At 32.6% G+C, this 19,174-nt stretch overlaps 5 protein-coding genes across 10 annotated transcripts; 2 read left to right on the forward strand and 3 right to left on the reverse strand.

Moving 5' to 3' along the window:
- Positions 1–764: 764 nt before the first annotated feature.
- Positions 765–3,250, reverse strand: LOC105212628 (uncharacterized). Its single transcript, XM_011184737.3, has 5 exons — positions 3,018–3,250; positions 2,319–2,389; positions 1,844–2,191; positions 1,498–1,752; positions 765–1,432 (listed from the first exon to the last, which is right to left on the reverse strand). The coding sequence occupies exons 2-5, from the start codon at positions 2,339–2,341 to the stop codon at positions 1,165–1,167; spliced, it is 894 nt and encodes a 297-aa protein (XP_011183039.2). The 5' UTR covers positions 2,342–2,389; positions 3,018–3,250; the 3' UTR covers positions 765–1,164.
- Positions 3,088–9,607, reverse strand: LOC105212638 (RING finger protein vilya). Of its 3 annotated transcripts, none has more exons than XM_054229589.1 (4): positions 9,304–9,607; positions 4,577–4,896; positions 4,323–4,474; positions 3,088–3,924 (listed from the first exon to the last, which is right to left on the reverse strand). In XM_054229589.1, the coding sequence occupies exons 2-4, from the start codon at positions 4,823–4,825 to the stop codon at positions 3,789–3,791; spliced, it is 537 nt and encodes a 178-aa protein (XP_054085564.1). In that variant the 5' UTR covers positions 4,826–4,896; positions 9,304–9,607; the 3' UTR covers positions 3,088–3,788. The 3 variants fall into 3 exon arrangements, with proteins under 3 accessions (XP_054085564.1, XP_054085563.1, XP_054085562.1); XM_054229588.1 differs by having other exon boundaries at positions 4,577–5,002; XM_054229587.1 differs by lacking the exon at positions 9,304–9,607 and adding an exon at positions 5,998–6,134 and having other exon boundaries at positions 4,577–5,002.
- On the forward strand, positions 5,629–9,194 carry LOC105212643 (claspin). The gene is made up of 10 exons (XM_011184756.3): positions 5,629–5,841; positions 6,005–6,142; positions 6,205–6,275; positions 6,327–6,485; positions 6,558–7,085; positions 7,151–7,382; positions 7,446–8,188; positions 8,298–8,556; positions 8,612–8,938; positions 9,004–9,194. Exons 1-10 carry the CDS (start codon positions 5,779–5,781, stop codon positions 9,112–9,114), a joined length of 2,631 nt encoding a protein of 876 aa, XP_011183058.2. The 5' UTR covers positions 5,629–5,778; the 3' UTR covers positions 9,115–9,194.
- A 1,435-nt stretch (positions 9,608–11,042) lies between the features above and the next one.
- LOC105212649 (ubiquitin carboxyl-terminal hydrolase 36) lies at positions 11,043–15,498 on the forward strand. Of its 2 annotated transcripts, XM_011184778.2 has the most exons (5): positions 11,043–11,837; positions 11,982–12,700; positions 12,865–14,047; positions 14,111–14,550; positions 14,691–15,498. In XM_011184778.2, exons 1-5 carry the CDS (start codon positions 11,504–11,506, stop codon positions 15,024–15,026), a joined length of 3,012 nt encoding a protein of 1,003 aa, XP_011183080.2. In that variant the 5' UTR covers positions 11,043–11,503; the 3' UTR covers positions 15,027–15,498. The 2 variants fall into 2 exon arrangements, with proteins under 2 accessions (XP_011183080.2, XP_011183071.2); XM_011184769.2 differs by having other exon boundaries at positions 11,044–11,837; positions 12,865–14,550.
- A 451-nt stretch (positions 15,499–15,949) lies between these two features.
- Positions 15,950–19,034, reverse strand: LOC105212663 (fidgetin-like protein 1). 3 transcript variants are annotated; one of them, XM_054229583.1, is made up of 10 exons: positions 19,016–19,034; positions 18,786–18,953; positions 18,208–18,727; positions 17,982–18,148; positions 17,769–17,917; positions 17,420–17,709; positions 17,277–17,354; positions 16,850–17,191; positions 16,344–16,793; positions 15,950–16,266 (listed from the first exon to the last, which is right to left on the reverse strand). In XM_054229583.1, the coding sequence occupies exons 2-9, from the start codon at positions 18,917–18,919 to the stop codon at positions 16,665–16,667; spliced, it is 1,809 nt and encodes a 602-aa protein (XP_054085558.1). In that variant the 5' UTR covers positions 18,920–18,953; positions 19,016–19,034; the 3' UTR covers positions 15,950–16,266; positions 16,344–16,664. The 3 variants fall into 3 exon arrangements, with proteins under 3 accessions (XP_054085558.1, XP_054085559.1, XP_028897368.2); XM_054229584.1 differs by lacking the exon at positions 19,016–19,034 and having other exon boundaries at positions 18,208–18,555; positions 18,628–18,727; positions 18,786–19,005; XM_029041535.2 differs by lacking the exon at positions 19,016–19,034 and having other exon boundaries at positions 18,786–19,005.
- Between the last annotated feature and the right edge of the window lie 140 nt (positions 19,035–19,174).

Genomic DNA, 19,174 nt, shown 5'->3' on the forward strand with positions numbered 1-19,174 from the left:
GACATATTAAACACATCTCTTTATCTAAGATTTATGCTGTTCATAAAAAACTAAGTTGTCATATTTAAGATATAACATCATCAAACTCCAGTTGCCTTCGATGTTAACATTATTAAAAAGAACATTTATTTTATGAGAAGTTTTTAGGTAATAAGCATGAGTTCATTGAAGCAAATATTTTATACATCTTAATCACAATTAGTTACTATAGGAAATTTAAACACAATTTAATCAATGTTAAAGACATTCCCAAAATAGTAAACAATTAAAAACGGCATCAAATTGAATTCGCACAAGAGAGTATGCGGATACCTCATTAAAATTCTGTTTTACCTATTTCGACCATTCACAATGGTAAAAATGGCTCAAACGTCCAATTATTCTCAAAAAGGACAATACAAATATATACTTTTACTTTGATCCTATTCCAAAAAGCCATGACTACCCGAGAAAAAAATTCACTGAAAGAGTTTTCATAGCAATTAATACATTCACACATCTTTACCCATGAATATGAAAGAGATGAGCCATCACAAATACTCACACCAATATTTTGGGGTAGTTTTGTCAACTTGGTTTTTAAGGATATTATTCAAATGACAAAGTAAAAAAATAGGTGTAAACTAAATTATGTTAATTTAAGACACGTCCAAAAACCCTATGTGTTTCGGTTTTTGTACACCTTTAATTTAACGATTTGCATTACCCAGCAAATTGATACCGACTTGTATACAACGCTAAAATTCATTACAGCTATTTATATATTGTGCGGTGTTAATAAGTGTTGTATATTTTGTATAGTTTTAAATTAAGTATAGAGATAAAATACATAAATACATAGGTGTGAAAACTTATTAACTGTAAGTACAACAACATTAAAGTCCAACTAATGACTCGAGTTGGCCCTGTTTTAATACATTTGAGTAGGTTTAAATTTAGTTCATTGATCCATAGTTAAAACTAAAAACAGATCCTGTTCAAGATTGGAAATAGTATCTTCAACAGTTATTCTATGAATAAGTACTCTACTAGCATTAAAGTACATAAAGTAATTTCACTGTAACTATGGGTGTATATTTTAATAATTCACAACTTATTAATTTAATCGATTATTAATATTACTTTCGTAGCCACGAACACGATTATAAAACATTTATTATTTTTCTAATAATGATTGCTTCCGCGATCTGAGTATTTTCCGCTAACTTTGCTTATCGAATAATGGTCCGAATAACCGTCATATTTATTGCCTTTATAGGAAATTTCTTTGGTAGGTATATAACCGATGTTATTTTGCCAATGTCTTGTCCAGTAAAGGTTTTCATTACGCACTTGAGAAGGTGTTTTCGCATCTCTGCAGACATGCACGCAGTATACCATGCACCCAATAAGAGTGAGGAATCCAAAAATTAAAAATATAATTCCAAGTATCCTTAAATCAAGAAAATAACATAAAATAATGAAAATAATTAATGAATACCATTATGGAATGCATACCACACATATGTAGGCTCATAAAATTGCACAACAATCACAAAACCCAAAGTTACGAGAATCAAGCCAAGATTCAAAAGCAACATAAGACAGCAAACGCCTTTTATATTTGGGCAAAATGGATTTGGCGCAGACATCGCTTCTAGTTTCACACCTCGCTTCGTTGTTGAATGAGCGCTTTGTCCTGTCTTTGCTGTGCTAGCCATCGAGTAAACGCTATGTGATGCACCACGTGATTGTGGTCGATGGCTATATCGACTATTGATGGAATAAGAAAGTACACAAATTAGTAAAGATAGAACTATTATTTAGCTCAATATTATATTTATCTGCACTTTCTTCCATTCACCTTATTTCCGAAGGCTCTTTATAAGCCGCACTAGTCACATAAATCTCACTGCTTACATCACCGCCTTGATCGTAAGTTAGTGTGGAAAATGGGCGGGCTTGCGGAGATCCATTTGGCCACTTTTGATTATAAATTACACTACTCTCCTCTGCTGGAATTTGCTGGTTTTGATATAAATTTATTTTGCGCGAAGAGCTGTATGGATACTCGGGTGTAACCGTATAACCCGCCGCCGATGCTGCATTATGTGATTCTTCACCATCCGTAGAGTAAGCCCGATTCGAATGCGTATACACAGGGTACGCAATAGGCTGACTGTGTGTGGCAACATAATGACCACCTTTAATTCTTTAGAAATAAACAATAAGAACAATAATCTAGTTAATTTAATTTAATCTTGGAGAAGGTATACACTTTATATTATGTATTAATGTATATTCAATTGGAAAAAGTAAAACTAAAATATTGCACTTACTTCTCAACGCGTCTCTCGTGCATTTTGTCTGTGTGTGTATATTTCTGACTTCAAGCTGTGTCGCATAAGACCTGAAATTAATTTTTTTATTAATTCGTACGAGTTTATATTCAATGTTATTGTATTAGAAAGCAAAAAGTTTTCAATACAAAAATTTACTTCAAAAACTATATAAAAATTTGTGAAACCTTCCGGATTCAAACTATTAAATTAATAATCAGTTCGTAATTGAATACATATACATTTGTATGTATGTATGGAAATAGCAAAAAACAAAGCATAAGGAAGCAGTCAAACATAATTTATTATGTTTATCTGTATGTATATATATTCATATTTACAAATACAGATGCAGCTAAGCTAATTTAATTTTCAATATTTAAAGTCTAAATACATATACATATGTATTTAGAAAAAACTTGTAACAGGATACAAAGCAAATGCATTGTCTGTCTATATTTATATACATAAGCATATAACTGCGCATGAATTAGTCGTTTAACAAATATGTAGGTATTTCTTAACTCATATATACAGATTTAATGAAAACTTTGTGCCAAAGTTGGTATAAAATGTCTTAAAAAATGGGCGGAAAATAAATATTTCTTGCATGCCACCTACCTCCGCCTACATATTTTTTCGCATATTTGCATGTGGTATATACAAGAAATATGAATAGTATTTATATGGTATACTTACGTAATAACCTTAAAATAGCACCAACAAACACTTGTAAACTAAAGTAAACACTCACTGATTTCAACTCGCCATCAAGGTTAAATATTGAAATCTTTAATTGAATATCTTACGCCTAGAATTCCGTTGCATTTAAAACTTATTATAATAAAATTTTATATATTTTAATCCAATACGAAATGCAGCTGAAAAAAATTTCGCGAATCTTAGATGTCTACTTTGTTCGCTGTATATGTATAAACAAACTAACTATTCTCCATTTTCTCATTTCTACGGCAGAAAGCTTTTCATTATTGCCAAGTTATAAGAACCTACGCGTTTAGCGTCAACTCTAACATCATCAAGCAAATAACTCAGTGCTTTTAGCTTTAAACATAAAATTCATTTTAAAACCAGTTTCGTACGTCAAGCTTGAACGTACTACACATTATTCGTGCAAAGGTGGGATTATTAAGCTTTGTGTACGTACTTATTATTGCTACAAGTAACCGGTTCGTTGTTTCCCATTATTCAACTTCATTATAAGCGATAAATAGTAAGTAAGTATTAGGAGTTGTGGAACTATTAATTTTGCGCTTATGCCTGCTACGATCCTTAAAATCCACTTTAAATTTAAATGCATTAATTATTATACAATTTTGAATAGGTCTCTCAATTCGGAATTAAGCCAAAATGATGATTTTCACTTCAAAAATAATATTTATTTCGATTTGATAACAAAAGATAATCAAAAATAGTTCCAATATTTCATACTTTTAATTACATTTACCACATTTAAAATAAATTTAATGGGAATGTATTATGTTGACCAGTGTGTGATAAATTATGTCCACTTATATGAGAGTGCATATTAGCTTTTACTCGCTTAACTCCTGCAAATGCATCTCCAACTGTACCTTGAAAATATTGTCTGAAAATCATAGGGGAAAAAACAAGTTGAGTTAGTTAATACTTAATGTGAAACCTTTACATTCAAAAACTACGAAAGAATTCAGAAATTACAATTCGAAATTGTTTTTATTATTTTTGAATCTTTAGTCGAATAATAATCCCATACAAACTCATATGCATATTTTTCAGTTACAAGGCAATAATTTGTACGTTCTTTGGAAACAAAAGATTTAAGCACCAAACGCGTTTTCAATTCGAATTAGTATTAGTAATCCGTGTGTTTGAAGTTCAAATTACAGGTTATATGACTACATGCAATTCGAAACAGGTGAAGGAAAATTATTCTGCCCGTTTGATTTTAAATTAAATGGGTGTTATTGTTATTGTGTATGAAATCAAAGTGTTATTTATACAAACCGTTTAGGCTGTAAATCAAGCTTCTTCATTTTAAGCACCTCTCTCTCCAGTTGTTTGCGCTGATTTCGCAATTGTTCATATCTTTCGTACTTCTGCTTTGAAATATTCTCCAAAGCTTGACACTTTCTATTTACTTTCTCCACTTCAGATAGCTGAAAATGAAATAATTAAATTTAATATGTTGCAGAAATAATATTTCGATGCAAACAACGTATGGTTGTATGTGTATGTAAAGGGCTATAACCACAACATACCCTACGAAACACGCCATTTTTAAAACTGTCTCTGTGTTTGGCCTGAAAATTCAAGATGCGTTCATTTGGTTCACGCCATGGTTCTGGATTTAGAAGCTGCTTTGCATGAGCCGGCATTACGTTGCATAATACGCGATAACGTTGTAATTTCTTGCAAATCGGACAATTTACTTCACTAGATACATTTATATGGTTAATGGAGGGCGTTGTGGCACATTTTTCACATATCATATGATTACAAGACAACATTAATATCCTCCTTCGCTTTCGTATATATATTTCAAAGCAACGGTTGCAGTGTATCCAATATAAGCCCACATCTTTTGGCAATTTCAAAATAGAATTTTCATTATGATCACCAATTGATTCTTTTTCCATAGTTTTTTTGCAGTGATTCAAATTTAAAGATGTAACTGATTATTATAACTGTTGGCATAAATGGCATCCGTTAACATTAAGCCGAATTCACACGAGGTGATAACCATGGTGGATCTATGCATTTCAACTCTAAGGCATAGTTCATATAGAATGCCACACACTTTCTCAGACAAATTAATTAATTTTTGTTTTGTTTTTATTCAAATTTGTAACACTTTTCTGAATTTATTTTTTAAGCTAGAATTATTATAACACTGTGAATTTAATTATGAATTAATTTGCATAAAAAATAATCTGCACTTTGAGTATATAAATCTAACACTTTTTAATTTATGATGACTAGACGTATAGATATCAGATGAGGATTGATGTCGATCTCTCCATCCATCCGATCGGTTTTACCCAAAATTAATTCCTACGTAAAATTATAGTTCTGGTGAAACACACTTCATATTTTTAAAGTCATTTAGGACAAAGGTAACTAAATCAACCGACTGTAAATAAAGATCAAATAGTTTCTTAATACATTTCGCATTAAATAAAGCAAATTTTTAATTTTTTAAAGTTATTGACATAGTTTTATCGAATATTAACGGTCTGCATGTTACTAACGCATAAAAATAATGACACACCTTAGTGTGTTGCTTTTATGCATTGATAATCGACTATTTCCCTTTATCGATAAAACTATATAAGAAATAAAGCGGGAAAATTGCTGATCGTGCGGAAAAAATTAGTAAACATCACCTATGTTATTGAGAATTTTACATAAATAAGTAAAGCTTAGCAAGATTTAACGCTTTTAAGTAGTGTTAGGCTTTAAAATGGAAAAAACTCTAGTTGATGAAAGCAGTGATGATAATATTGCATGTTCAAGTAATCTAAAGGTAACTCAAAAGTTTTGAACAGTAGATCTAAATGAAACAAATCTTTAAAAAAAAATATATCAATCTAACGAAAAAATGTGTCATAACTGGTTTCCCATTATCATAATACATCAAAGAATTAATTTGTTAAGAAAAATTATATAATGTTTGACTTACATTGTAGAATGTTGACGATGTAAACAATGAAAGTGATGCAGACCAGAGTAATAATTTTGAAGAGGATGATGGAGAGTACAACGCGGAAAATGAAAGTATTTCTTATCCGGAAAATGTTGAAGATGTGGATAATAAACATAACAAAGTATAATCTCGTATATATATGTGTCACATACGTCTTTATTGAGTACTTTTGTTTTTTTTTAGCATTCGGTACCAACAGATAAGCAAGCCATACAAAGTCAACAGCAACGTTTGCAAAGAGAAGCTCAGTTTAGGTAAGAGCACACATATTTTATTTAACATATTTTTCACCTTCAATTTTATAGCATCCCGTACCATAAGCCAAAGAAATATACGTTGAAGGAATTTCTTAGTCGGCGTACTATTATCAAACCATGTGAAGCTGCGAAGGAAAACGGTTTTTCGGAAGCATTTGGAAGATCAAGAAATTTAAAAATGTCCAAAGAAGAATTAGAAGTTTATTCGTAAGTCATGTATATTAAAAAATACAATTTCATCATCATTTTTAAGATATATATATTTTTTGCGTCTAATAGAAAATTAATGGAGGATAGAGCCAAAGAAGCATCGGAATTTTTCAAAGGTGATAGTACGGATAGTTTAGCAGCAACAGCAAGTGAAGGTGGTGAAAAAACTTGTAAAACAGTAACAGTATCCAAAAAGCAAGAAAGCCCGATTGAAGCCAATAATATTCTACAAAACCCTCAGGAGGTAAATGGAAATAAAGAATGTCGAGAAAAAAATGCATCGAATATTGTAATTACGGAAATTGTAGAGCTCCCAAAATTGCATCTGAATGACATATCTAAGGAATTAAATTTAAAAAATATTATAAATGCAACTCTCTTGCCCAAGGAAAGCACAGTAATTCCATTAAATTCGAATTCACATGTTTCTCATGTTTTAAAAACGAGTCCTACGCTAAAAGGAAAGCAAGACATCACATTTGATTTGATATCGATAGAAAAAGATACACATAAAACATTTAGCAGAGCTAATAGTTTGCTGGAAAGACTTATGAAAACGAACAACTGCCCTAAGCCTAAAACTAATGAATCGATCGGGTGAGTAGTTATTGACAAAAACTTAATTGATTTGTTTCACCATTTATATTATAATATCTCTGTAGAATAAACAGTCCGAGATGTAAAACAAAAGGCCTAATCGACGATTCTGAACCGTATTCGAATAAAAAACCTGGAGAATCATTTTTAAAATTAAAAGACAACTTGAAGTCCCTCATCGTGGAGAAACGTCGAGAAGAAATGAAGAAAAAGCAAATGGAGGAAAATAGTACGAAAAATTGTCTTGATGACGGTAAAAATGTGGAAGATTCTGAAGAGTTCGAGGAGAAATTATTGGTGAGAATGATTTTCTGTACAAATTATGTATAAGTGAAATGTCAATTCTTATATTTATTTTAGCTTGATGACTCTGACAACTCCGAATCCGAGACTGACGGAGAATCTATAAATGAAGAGCACTTTGAAGATGACAATAACGATGTTTCGGTTGAGCTGAACGAAACTATTCCCGACGATTGTAAACCGCCAGCGGTTGGCAGAATGCGAATAGAGCTTAATTCTGATGATTCCGATGAATCCCAGCATTTCAATCCGTCAGCCATTGGTCAATTACCCGTAACACAAATATGTAATCCAGATGAGGAAGCAGAACAACTAATAACTTTATGTTCTGGTACTTTTGAAACGCAACCAACACCTGCTCAAAATGAAGAAATAACTGCCAATGAAATCATATCATCAAGTGAAGAAAACTCTCCACGCTCAAGTGTTAAAAACATGCGAACTAAAAAATTTACAAAAAAAATAAAAAAGTCTAAAATCAAACTGGGTTTCTCCGACGATGAAGCTGATGAGTCTGACACAAATGAAGTTACGAACGAAAATAATTCATCCATTAACGACGAGCCGGCTACTTACATCGATTATGACTCCGAAGAAAATGAAATAACGGTGGAATTAACCAAGCAAGACTGCTTAAAGCAAGCCGAAACATTTTTCGAAAAGGAGGCAGAACTGTCGGAATCAGAATGGGGCAGTGCAGATGAGGATGAAAAAAATGCGGATCAATATGAGATGGAAATAGGTGACGAAGATGTATTTGACAAAGAGGAATTAAGAGATGAACTGGGAAAAATACACGCGTAAGTAAAAATTAATGTATTGGAGAATTTATTTATATGTACATATGTAGGTGCCTTAGAATTATAAATTATATTTTGCTTATACATATGTATATTGACAAATTACTAGGCGCAAAATGTTGGACGAGGATCTTCGACAAGTACATAAATTGCAAGAAATTTTATTCGAAGATGAAGATGAAGCCGCTCAACGACAACGTAAATTTCGATGGAAAAATTTTGACAATTCATTCAATCTGGAAATTGGTCAAAATAATATAACGGAGACAAAACCAGATGAAGAAGGCAGTGATGACGAAAACGAGCATTTGTGGAGAAAAATACGCTTTGAACGCGAACAAGCGATAAAGAATAATTCTTTAAGTGAAGTATGTTATTCATAAGTTCGTATGTTCGTACTACTATTAAACAATTTTATTTTAGAATATCTTGGAAGCGAGCACCTCCGTTGTTACTCCCAAAATAAGTGATATTAAAAATGTCACAAGAGTAAATATGTCAAAATCAATAATCGATGGGTCTGAAGAAAAAGAGAAGTCTCCTTTTTTAATATCGAAAGAACTTATAAAATCTGAAAGCACTAAAGCTCGAAGCTCCTTTCTGCTAAGGAATAAAAAGGTTTTAACAAAAACGATTTGTTCAGTTAAAAGCAGTAACACTGATGTAAATACGTCACCAGATAAAATTGGTGTTAAAACGACAAATTCTAACAAATTTGTTTTTACTACATTAACTTATGAAGAACATGAGGTATAATATTATATAGTTTTAATTTTTTTTTTTATATATTAACGTTTATCTCCTTTTTACATTAGACGTTAAAAAGGAAGGCTGACGATACGACTGGAGGTATCGATACAAAAATTGTTAAGAGGGCTAAAAAGGAAACAAAAAAAGGGGAATATTTAATAGATAAATTGTTGTAAATTTTAGTTTTGTCCCTAACATTATTTATACTTAAATTATATATAAGAAAATACATGCAATAATAAACTAAAGAGAACAATGGTTTTAATGGGCCTAATCATTGAATCCGTTTCGATCGAAAAATTTTACGTCGGAATCATTGAATCCGTATAGAAAATAAAATTTACGATCACATTGAACTCACTTACCGACTCGAAAAAATACATTACGCTGCTAATAGATGTCGCTAATTACGAAATCATTGAATCCGCAAAATCGAAAATTTTGCTCGAAATCTATCCGTTGGTGAATGAGTTGCGGAAATGTAAAAGAAATAAACAGTTTGGAAGTTTTTATGTAAACAATGACTGATGACGGACTAAATCATGTTTTAAATGAATATTTTAGAGACGAGAGACAAAAGCGGACTAACAAAAATAAATTAAATATGTTTAAAAGCGATATAAAGTTCCCCACTCGAAATAGCGAAAGAATTTTTTCAAAGAGCCTCAGGAGAATTAAATATTTTTATGAAAGAAATTTCTCAATAGTTAAATGTCAGTTTTAATTTTTTTGAATAAAGCAAAAAGCACAGACACTTTTTCAAATTTGTCGCATTTGTCGATAAAACAGTTTTACGTTCTCACTTTGTGGTAAAGCAGTTTATCGACGGAATCAATAGCTGCCATCGATTGGTCACTTCTCTGCTCGCTATCTTTGGGCGCTGCTCTCCTGTCAAAATTTTTACATGTGAAAGCAACAACAAAGATATCTAGTTGAATTCATGCTGGAGAGTATGCAAATACCTCATTAAAATTTCAATAGTCGCTTGCTGAGTGCTACCAAGTTTTGTTTTACTCATTTTAGAACCATTTTACTATCGTGAACGGCTCAAAAGACAAAATACTGTCAAAATAATAAAAATTGTTATACACAAATTTAAAATTGAAAAGGCAGGCGAAGATAAATCGTTAGTATTTTTGTATTGAATTTATTGAATAAAAAACTTTAATAAAAATTAAATTTGTTGCAGAAAACGTTAGAGATAGACGATGGTTGAAGAGTTCAGTGCGACCAAGTATATACAATTCGATTTCAGTGCTGCCAGTTTGTATGAAAATTTGGAAAGTTTGTTCGATTGGCTTGTCTATAGCAGTTAGCCAATCGATGACAGCTAATGATTGCATGAACATTTTCGATCAAAAATTTTTATGGTATCGAAATCGAATTCGCTGCGGATTCAATGATTAGGCCCAATATTTTCAAAACTTGTGGCAACTATGAGCCTTAACGACAAGAACGCAATAATAATAAGGTGTTCACACTGCATTTATTAGGGAAAGGAAAGTGAGTGCTGGTTAAAAGGAACTCGTGGTGAACAAATATATGTATTATTACAACTTCTTAGACAATGTTGAGTTTCGTGCCTTTAAGTCATTTCCAACAACGTCCGGTGAGCGTAAATCTGACGATCAATGTTTAATTAATTTTATTAAAGGTTAATTTGGCATTTTGCTGTAAATGTTATTTGTTTACATCAAACACAGATTGTTCTACCAGATTTCCTGTCAAAGTTCTTAGGCGAGTTGTGATATTTCATCGAGAGTTTCGGTTAGTCTCGACTCATAGGCTTGCTCTGAAAAAATAGCTTATATAATCTGATACTGTGTAACTGACTCTGAATACAATTGCGTTTTTGAACATCACCTAATTTAAATATCTTTCTTTTATCTATATTCTATATTTTCTTCCCTTTGTATCGCATAATGCTTACACAGCTTTACGCCAAAAGTGCATTATTAATGGTAACCGGCTTTTATAAATCTTCAGCGAATATACACATTTTAATTTATTAGATTTTTCTAAAATAAAAAATAATAATGTCGGTAAATAAATTGTCAATCAATTTTATAAACTTTTGTAGCAAATAATAATTTGCTCTGGCAATGCCGTAAATACCATCGTGTGTAGTTGAATAACACGCATGTGGCTTTTGTCGCGTTTTTATCGGAAACAATAGGGGAAAATATATTGGAAACAAAACACACAGCGGCAAAGTTTTCAATATTTTGTAAAATCGTGAAAGCGCCATCGAATTGTTAAAAATAACTACGTTAAACCGCCTTTGTTTTTAATATTTTTTAAGTTAAAGAGAGAATTGTTTAGAGCAAGTGATATTTTATGAAGTTCCATAAAAGTGTTATCGAGAGAAAATTTGATAAACCCAGAAAAAAATTGGGTATACATTCTGTAATATACAGACACGCAAATGCTAAAGGTCTCGTTTACGACTTATAGTTGTAATTAAAGCTGAAATTGACAAAGTAAAACATAAGTTGCAGTCATTAAAAAGGCTGTTCGATTAGATCTGTGTAAATTGGAATTCCGCCATAAATCTACTTCGTACCCATGCCCGTGTCAGTGTGTGAACCAGTGGCTAACGTTAGCGCAGTTTTGCGGGAATCACTGGGAAATGGGTATTCAAGCAATGGTAGAAACATTTGTAAAGCAGGAGGTGTGGGTGATAACTACAATGCCGATGATGATGGATGTCTACAGGCAAAACTCGCTGTCACAGCAAAACGTGTGTTACTATCGAAAATAGAATATGAGGAGGTAACAAACTACGGTCAATCTGTTTTAGGTGCACTAAAATCAAAATATGATATTTTAAAAGCCAATACAACTAATAAAAATTCAAACTATGATTACCTCTCTCTTGGGAAGAATTCGGAACAAAATGGTAAGTTGTCTGAATGTACACATATTAAAACAAAAATATATACAATACGAATTGCTGTGAATACTGATTTGATTAACTTCAAAAAAATATACAAAAAACATTAATAATTACCTGTAATAATCATATTTTATCATCCAAAACCAGACACATCTACTATTGCAGCGCCGTCAAATGGTGCTTCTTCGATTCCAAAGCGACAGAATCCCAACGAATTGCCACAACCAAAGAGAGTGCTGTATCCTCGGGAAAATGTAATAATTGGTTGGAAAAATTCAGCACGTAAGTGGCATGTTGGGGTCGGTATGATGAATGTCGGAAATACATGCTACCTAAATTCAACATTACAAGCCCTCTTTCATGTACCCTCTATGGCGAACTGGCTAATTTCAGATGTGAAACATATGGAAGAATGTAATTCATCTGAAAATTGTATAATATGTGCAATGATTAAAACCTTAGAGGCATCACAGAATAATCAATCAGCAATTCGCCCATACTTGGTTTATTCGAAACTTAAGTTCATTTGCAAACACTTACTTATGGGTAGACAAGAGGATGCACATGAGTTTCTCAGATATTTAGTTGAGGCAATGGAGAAATGTTTCCTTACCCGCTTTCGGAACTACAAAGAATTAGATCAGTATAGCAAAGAAACAACACCGCTTAATCAAATCCTCGGAGGTTATTTAAAATCAGCCGTAAGGTGTTTATCTTGTGGACATGTGTCTGTAACGTTCCAACATTTTCAAGATTTACTATTAGATATAAGAAAAGCTGATACAATTGATGAAGCCTTAGAAGGCTACTTTTCAAGAGAACGTCTTGAAGATATGGGATATAAATGCGAATCGTGCAAAAAAAAGGTACGTTTATATTTTATGTATTTTTAACTGCATGTGAACCGGAATGCAATTATTATTATTTTTTTAATTTTTCTTTTACAAACATTAATTTTTTATACTGAAATTTGTTTCATAATTTTCAATTATCCGATTAACGAAATCGATTCTTTTGTCCACATTTTTAGGTCTCTGCTACCAAGCAATTTTCTTTAGAACGTGCTCCAATTGTGCTTTGCATACAGCTAAAACGATTTTCAGTTATGGGTACCAAGCTTAACAAACAAATTACAATCAAACCACGAATCGATTTATCTAAATTTGTTTCTCGAAAGGAAGTCGGTGAACAGTTAACTTATAAATTAGTCGCTATGGTTACCCATTTGGGGGCTTCACAACATTGTGGTCATTACACTGCCATTGGTTTGACCGAATCGGGTTCTTATTATAATTACGATGATAGCTACGTTCGCCCAGTTTCTGTACAGAATGTTTGCAATACAAACGCTTATATTATATTTTATGAAATTGAAAAGCCACAACGTTCTCCAAATAATTCCGAACTGAGCAGCATAAGTGATGTTGTTAAGGAAAATTCGCAAAAACAAAATGGTTATACAAAACCTGAAAATATATTCTCCACTGAAATAAGTAGTTCAAATAATTCACAACAACGTCTTGATAATAATTTATTGACCGGAGGTATTAAATCATCACCATCATATTATATTAATAAGCCGTCCACAAGTAATGGATCCATATCTAGTAAATTAACTGTTAGCCGCCAGCTTCAATTTAAAGCTCAAACTAATAGCACACCGTTGAAATCAAATGATTCACCATCAACAAAATTATCAATGAATTCCGAAAATAGAAATATCATTCAACGGCCTTCGGAGCAAACTAGTATCTTGCAGGGAAAACACTATGATAATAAAGATGCGGAGAAAAAATCAAACTCACCAACTACTGATAATAAGCGTAGTAAAGTTTCAGAGCTGGTGTCACTACATAAAGCAGCTGCAACCCTGCCTAGTATGCCAAATTTATCTGATGTTCAAAATCAAAATTTAAATCAACCTGCCAAATATTCTGCGGTATCAGTCACCTCTTTAAAGAGCCTTGTCCCGTATGAATCTGAAACAGATGAAGAATCGACGGCGTCTGAGGTAAAGGATATATTGTTAGGTTCGGAAGATATTGACAAGAAAAAGAAAGATATCAAAAGTGCTATTAAACGACCGTTGGAAAGCCCTTCACAAAATACCACTGCAACCACGGAAAGTTTAAAACAAAAAAAGTTGGCTATTTTGAGTGAAAATGATTTAAATACAAACAAATCAGACGAAACAAATACAAATCGTTCAAAGGGTAAACATAAAGTTGATATATTTGATGAAATTTTTAATCAAAAGAAATGTGTTCGTAGCAAAGATGATGTAACTTCAAGTGAAGATTTCACAAATAAGACGCACGATGAGGACGAATGTGATGATCATTTAGTTTCATCGAGTGTATCTCGACCACCGTTTGTACGTTCACATTCTACACCGCCTTCTCCACCTGTCATTAAAACAAAAACAGGTTTATGGCAAGTCACTACATTACAGCCGGTGACAGCGTGTATCAGTCCGCCGGAGAAAAAAGTGTTAAAAAATGTTAAGAACCCATTCGCCAAAAAATCATTGGACACATTTAATAAACGCGCAAAGCCCAACCCGGAGGTGAAGTCTGAAAAGACCTTTGCGGGTAATGGCTATAGATGCAGCAATGTAACCGATGATTCCGTATCAGGTCTATTGAAACAGTCTCATCGTGGATATGGTGTCCCCGTTCTTTCATGGAAGGGAGACCAAACAAAAATATCTAAAGAGGTAAGACAAGTTTTTTTTTTTAACTCTTTAAAAGAAATCTGTAATTTAAAGGTCGTGAAAGTTTACGACAAAGCTATTGAAGCTATAGTTATTGAAATAAAAGACTTCACAAAAACATTTATTTTTGGTTTCTACAATAGGTGGAAATTGATGCTCAACAACAGCGACAAAATGACTGGCAAAATGATGAAGATGCCGAAATCGACCGTGGACGTCAGAAAAAAGTGAAGAAAGAAGGATCACAATCCGATAATCGAATTCCGGGATTCAACCCATTTCAAGAACAAGAAAATCAAAGACGATGGAGATCCAACGGGGTAACTAATAGACATTATAGTGGATATGTTCGACAACAATTCCAACGCAGCAAATTCAAGTTTCAACGGTTCAATCCGAAATTCCAGCGAATGACTGCAATGTCTTATAAGCGAAACAATCACAGATTGAATAACAGTTATACACGACGGAACTCATAACATAGTAATGAAATGATTTCTTTAACTATAAATATTAATTATTTTTCAATATAACTAATATATAAGTGACTGCTCGATTAAAATAGATGAATAGTAATTATACTTTGACAGAGACGCAGTAAAAACTATTTATTAAGTAAAAATAAGGAAACTAGCACACAGTGCAGAGAGTATATAATAAGTAGGAATGTATGTAATAGTGTAGGGGAAATTGCATTATCTACTTATGTCGTTGTAATTTTTTGCGATTTCTTCAAGTTACTGCATATTATAATAGTATACCACCATTTATAATTTCCCTCATTAATCCAGATTTATGTTAAACAATAGTAATTTACTTCTAAAAACTGAAGTTGAAAGTTCCACATCGATTGTGAACAAAAGACTATATTGTACAATAGATGAAAATTTAATCATTTTTTAAGGTTTCAATTAAAATAAAACATGAAAATTATTATATACATGAATTAAACCATATTTGTTGATTTTGGGGTTTTAAGGCAGCGTAAGCGTACTGCTGCTGATTTCAACAAACGTGCCTTTTTGCACGTGTTTGGTGTCGGTGGAGGTGTGACATGACAATAATAACTGCCTGATTATATTAAACTATCTTCGTCTTCCACGACCTGAAGCATGTCCCCGTTTGAATCGATTGTGTTTACTTTTAGTTCCATTTGAGTTTGATTTAGAATGCTTGAGGTCAAGTCTAGTTTTGTGTTGTTTTTTCTTATCCGCACGTTCTTTTTGTTTGAAAATTTTACTTTTTTTAATTTCTTTCAATGCTTTCTTTTTCTTAAATTTATCCAACATTTTCTTGTTTCCAATTTTCCCCAACTCTGACAATGTGTTGTCTTCGGATTTAACTTTCTTCTCCTTTTTTTCTTTTTCAACTGCTTCAACACTGAATTCCATTCCTGGTATAGAATTAATGTTCGATCCTTTATCAGCGGTTTCGCTTGCGTTGGAATCGCTGTCGCAATCTTCATCCAAATTTATATTCTTTGGCGCCAACTCAATAACATTTATTTCGACTTCGTCGTCTTCATACTCCTTTTCAAGACACTTTTCCTCTATTTCAGGATCCAGAACAAGGGGTTGAAATGTTTTCTTCATCTTTGCCATGCTGTTTTTAACATCATTTCTGATCCTCTTGCGCTCCTCTTTAATATTGCGCTCAAGTTCTTCTTTAGCCCTAGCTCGACGTTCATTTTTTCGTTTCCGGAAACCACTCAAAAAGTTTCTAACAAGAAATGTTGATATTATTTATAAAAGTATATTGGATATCTATAATAACAAATATATTTTTTATTTACTGACTTCCTTTTCTCCGAATCAAACACAATTTCTTTTTTTCTCATTGTAGCACATTTACTTCTTATAAACACACTAGCTAGAGATAGCGAAACAGATTTAACATATAACAAATATCGATAAATCTTGTCGTATACATTTGGAAAATCGATAAAAAATAGATAATACTTCATTAGCCAAGGAACTGTTCACAATATGCTTCAATGTTTTTAGATAGAACAATCTTTTAGAATTTCAAGTTTCTTGTTATGATGAAATATATGATTGCATTAAAAATTCATACATTACTACAGCATAGTTCGGTTCAAATGTTGCGTATGGGTTTCTTTATTTCATTTGTTGTAATGCGCCATATTCTTTGTTCCATTCAATGTATTGAGCTAAGTCGTCTCTTGACACGCTCGGTCGTACACTTTGCAAAGCCAATATAAAATCGTTGATATTTACTGGGCGTACCTGGAAAATATGTGATTACAATCATATTTAAAGTATACATATAACTATATTGCTACCTTATCTTTAACTATATGGAGAATCTGATCAGGTGGTATTGAACGCAATGGTTCCATAGAAGCTTCACGGCAGAGAATATCCATATCTGCACCGGAGTAACCGTTAGTTTGATCTCCAATCATCTGTATATTATTTTCATCTAAATCATTACTAACACTTCCCAGCAGATTTTTTAGAATTTGTATTCGAGCACATACTTCAGGAAGAGGGATGTATAAACGTCTGGCGAAGCGCCTGCGTGCAGCATCATCTAACTCCTGTGGTCTGTTAGTAGCGCCTACAATGAGTACACGGTCTTCTTCACTTGTTGCAGCGCCATCCAATTGCACCAAAAACTCGTTCTACAGAGATTTTTTTTTTGAACGAAGAAAGAATATAATACGTTTGGCGTTATACTTTCTTCTTTTAACATATTTAGATACATACTTTTAATTTGCGGGAACTGTCATGTTCAGATTCAGAGCGTTTAGACAGAAGAGAATCAACTTCATCGATAAATACCACCTTTGCGAACGACAAAGCGAGTTAATTATACAAATAATTTCACAAAAACTAATTTAAACACATACCGACGGTTGATGTACAGCAGCCACCGCAAATAATGCCCTTACCATTTTTTCACCTTCACCAACCCATTTTGATGTTAAAGTAGACGAACTAATACTAAAAAATGTTGACTGCGATTGAGAAGCGATGCATTTACCAATTAGCGTTTTCCCTGTTCCTGGCGGTCCAAATAATAATATACCACGTGGAGGACGTCGTAAGCCAGTAAATATATCAGGACGCAGTAAGGGGTATACAACCGCTTCTTTAATAATCGATTTTACGTAATCTAAGCCAGCGATATCATTCCAGTCTATTGAATACACGCAATATTTAAGAAAAATTTAAAATTGTAATACTCTATTTGCATACCCATAGGCTTGTATTTGTACATTATTTCATTCTTAATTAGATCGACCATTTTTGGATCTATATTTTTAAGTCTCTCATCAATTTCTTCGGGTGTTGAATTTAATGGTGGCGACGGAGTATGATGAGGTGATGAATTCGTCGCAAATGTACTGTATAATTAATACAAAAAAACATAATTTTTTGTATTTTTTAAATAACATATTTTCAAATAACCTGTCCTTTGCTACGGGTGAAACAAATCCTGACCTTGTTGTCCTTCGAGAACCTAACACTTTCTTGGTTATGCCATAATTGAAATACATGGGTACTTCTGTTTTCTTGGTAGGATTCGACATATCCTTAAAATCATTTCCGCTACGTTCATTATTAGTATTAGATTTCTACAAAATAATTTTAAAACAAATCTAAAACTTTGATACAAGCATGCATATGTTCTTACTTGGATGGTTTTAGCCAAAAGTATTTCTCTTGCGGTTCGAAATTGGTTTTCTTCTATGGATGGTTCATTAATGTGTGTTTTATCGCAGCTTACGGGGTTTTCGGTAATTCTTTCAGTTTTATTACTTGTTGCCTTGGTACTTTCATCAAGTTTAGGTTGTTTTTGTGGATGTAAAAAGGTTGATGTACTACTTCTCGGTTGTGGTTGTACGTCTGTGTCCACGTTACTGTTTATTTCAATATTTTCTCGGTAATTCGAATCTTGGAAATACCGCAAATCATCTTCTGTTATTTCTCTTTTCTTACAACTTTCATAGGCACCACTACACGAAGGCTCAAAATCCGAATCCTCAAATATGTAATTATCTTTCTTATAAATTATTGGTTTAATGTGATTATTCTTTTCTAAAAGCGATTTTACCGAATTTATGCGTTTACATTTATATTCGTCTAAGGTTTTAGAATCCAAACGGGCATGATGATGTTGTAGCAGGGCATAGACTTCGGTTTTTGGCAAATTACTGAAATTATAAATAAATCCTGTATTTATTTACTGATCTTGTACATATATGTACCCACTGTTCCGAATTTCCTAATATAAGAAGCTGCCGTCGCCATGCCGCGGCTTTTTCCGATGCGCTAGAACATGAAGAATTCCAAATATTTTCTTCGACAACATATTGCCTGGCCAAATCCTTCCGATTTTCGCACATTTTTCAACCAGCAGTTCAAAAACAAGAAAGCCCGCTAAAAAACCCTCGACAACAGATAAAAATATGACATATGTACTAATAAAAACATAAACATACAGTTCACAGTGAAGTTTGATTAACAATATCAAACGATTCCTAAACAATTACAATTTTGTTATCGATAAATTTTATGTATATCCGGTCACTTAAATTTACCTCAGGACGCAATAAAACGAACAAATTAAAAATCAATGCATACGAAGATGAATATTAAAT

This window comes from Zeugodacus cucurbitae, chromosome 4 (assembly GCF_028554725.1).
Source record: "Zeugodacus cucurbitae isolate PBARC_wt_2022May chromosome 4, idZeuCucr1.2, whole genome shotgun sequence".
Lineage (NCBI taxonomy): Eukaryota > Metazoa > Arthropoda > Insecta > Diptera > Tephritidae > Zeugodacus > Zeugodacus cucurbitae.